Source organism: Aptenodytes forsteri, unplaced genomic scaffold (assembly GCF_000699145.1).
Source record: "Aptenodytes forsteri isolate BGI_AS27 unplaced genomic scaffold, ASM69914v1 Scaffold236, whole genome shotgun sequence".
In the NCBI taxonomy this organism is placed as follows: domain Eukaryota; kingdom Metazoa; phylum Chordata; class Aves; order Sphenisciformes; family Spheniscidae; genus Aptenodytes; species Aptenodytes forsteri.
In genome coordinates, this window is record NW_008794456.1 from 417,128 (window position 1) to 419,814 (window position 2,687).

The window sequence follows — 2,687 nt, forward strand, 5'->3', positions numbered from 1 at the left end:
TCGTTGACCGCTCCCACCCAGTGTCACGGCAGCTAAAAGTGATGGGGTGACGGGGGCGAGCCTCGGCAAAGAGCAGGACCCGGCTTTGCTGCACCCTTGGGTGCGTTCAATCGCTCTTCTGCTTCGCTCTCATTAAGATCTTTTAATTGCTAATATGAGATTGATAAGAATAACCCCTTATCTGGGGGGTTACCGTATTGCCGTGGGTGCTGGAGGATGGAGGTGCCGGGAAGGGAGCGCTGTGCTTTTTGCACCTCGAAAGTGCTCGCTGGAGGATGTCACTTTTTTTTTTTTTGGCAGCCGTTTCCTGGCAGTGGAAAATGTCCATTTTTAGAAAAAAAAAAAATAAGGAAAGGGAAGGGATGAGTGGCTTCTGACCCAGCCTTTCCTGTGCTGCGTGGGGCGGGTGGGGGGAATGGCGCTGCTGCCGGCCCCTGCCCAGCCGGCTCCGCTCCCCGCTGGCTCCGGGACCCCTCATGTCTTCATCCCGCGGTGGGTGCCGGGTGTTTGCCCAGGGTGGGCTCCATCCATCCGCTGCCAAGGCGGAAAGCAGCTTTCATCGGCCAAATCACGATCCCGAGAGCGCGGGGGGGAATTCCAGGGCTCTGCGTCCCGGGAAGACGAGGCATAAGCAGGAGACGTGCCTTACACCGAGGGTAGTTGACGTCTCTCGGGCTCGGTGATGCTCTCCAGAGGTGCCGTGTCGGGGCGATGGCAGCTCTGCCTCCCTCCCGGCCCCAGCCCGGCTCCGGCGGCCGCTTCAGTTCGGGGCTGGAAGATTTAACAGAGACTCTTTAAAATCTGAAATAGGAAAAGATTAATTTAGCCATGGTAAAACAAAAAAAAACAACAACAAAAAAAAGGAGAATATTTTGAGTGAGCGGCTTGGGCTCCCCGGCAGCCCCGTGTGCCGTATCCGCAGCCTGGGGTACCCACGTATATAGGTACAGGGCCCTGCAGGGCGCTGGGCCGGCGTCCCCCGGGGTTTGAGTCACCGCTATTGTTCGGCTCTTCCTTTTCCTCTTCCCCCCGGTCCCTCTGGTGACACGGCCCCTTGGGGCCCAGCGGGCATCTGGCCTGTTTTCGGTGTGACGTGAGGGTGGTGGTTTCGGGGTGTGGCTGGGGGGGGGGTGTGTGTCTGTCTCCTCGGGCAGGGCTGGAGCCCCCCGGCACCGGGGCTCCTCGGGACGTTGGCTTTGGGCTGCTTTTAACTGCTGCCACCTGACTCTGCTCCCCGGGACGGCTGCGGTCCCGTTCCTGGAGAGCGGGTGACAGCATCCCCACCCGCATCTTTTGGGGGTGTCAGTGGGCCAACCCCCCTCTTCAGTGTGCAAACGTCCGACCGCTCTCACAGGGGCTCTGGGTCCCGTCTGGGACTGTACCGAGGTTCGGGTGGAGGGAGGAGGATGTCTGGGCCCCCCGTGGTACCTTCCAGCCCAAAAACCCACCCAGAAGCCTTTGGGAGCCTCCCCTCTGCCCTGCTCATGGGGAAACTGAGGCACAGCACATCAAGATGATTTGCCCGGGGTTTTCCAGCAAGGCTCGTGGCAGGGCTGGGGCTCGAAGCGGGGCCCCGGAGCTCGTCTGTGCACACCACAGCCCAGCCTGTGTGCGAGGAGCAGGGCCTGACCCTGCTCCTGGGAGCTGCGGGCGTCACTGGAGGCGCTCAACCCCACCTGTGCACGGGGGGGACCGGAATTTTGGGGTCTTTCCCCGCAGTTTGGCAGTGAAGCCGGTCTGACCCGTGTGCGTTGCTCCCTGCAGGCGTGAAGAAGAGGACTAAAGTCATCAAGAACAACGTGAACCCCGTATGGAACGAGGTGAGCGTGTCCCCGTCCCCGTCCCCGCGGGGGACAGCCCGGGCACAGAGGATGCCGTGGGACCCAGCAAGGTGCCCCAAGTACAAGGGGCTTGCGGGGGCCCGGTGATGCCCTGGGGTTGCCACCCCACAGAGGGTTTGGGGCCGGTCCCCATGACGGGCAGCTTCGTATCCGAAATTCCGGGCAGCGGAGGAGCGGGACTGAGCCAGCTCCGCACGGCCCTTTGCTGCAGCCTTTTCCCCTTTCATCAAGATCTTATCAGGGCTAAGCACGCACATTAAAAGAGGCTGTTTAAAAATATTGCTGCTGGAGGGGAAAACAAGTGTGTTTTACTCATCAGCCTGGCCCAGGGGAGGATATTTTTTCCAGCACCTTCTTCCTTCTAACCCTGACCTGTGCTTTCATGGGTCAAAATAAAAAAAACCCGGGGTTTTGGTGAGCAAAATGACACCATTTTGGTGCAGAAACGCTGCGTGCCAGCTCCCATCGTTTTCTCCTTCACTTTTAAGCCATGACGAGGCGAAGGCCTTTGCCTGGGGAACGTTTTTTCTGTGGGTCTACTGGGATATTTTGCTGGGGGTGCTGAGGTTTGTGCCAAGGGGCCGGGCCGGGGCCGTCAGTGCCGTGACGGTGAAGCGGGTCTGGCACTTTGGTTCTCCTCCGAGAGCCCCCGGCGGTGCCGGTCGATGCCGGCGTGAGCATCGCGGCCCTGGCCGGGCGCTGATCCTGGCTCCCCTCTCCTCCCCTCCAGGGCTTCGAGTGGGACCTGAAGGGAGCTCCCCTGGACCCCGGCGCCGAGCTCACTGTTGTCGTGAAAGACCATGAGACCGTGGGGAGAAACAGGTAGGAGAAGCGTTGGGTGCCGGG

General features: G+C 60.6%; 1 protein-coding gene across 1 annotated transcript in view; it reads left to right on the forward strand.

The window, feature by feature from the left end:
- Positions 1 to 2,687, forward strand: part of DYSF (dysferlin) — a 118,199-nt gene that overhangs the window by 10,145 nt on the left and 105,367 nt on the right. Inside the window, exons 5-6 of the mRNA XM_009290710.1 lie at positions 1,733 to 1,820; positions 2,572 to 2,663. Of these exons, the coding sequence (XP_009288985.1) occupies positions 1,733 to 1,820; positions 2,572 to 2,663 (180 nt within the window). The remainder of the gene's footprint in view (positions 1 to 1,732; positions 1,821 to 2,571; positions 2,664 to 2,687) is intronic.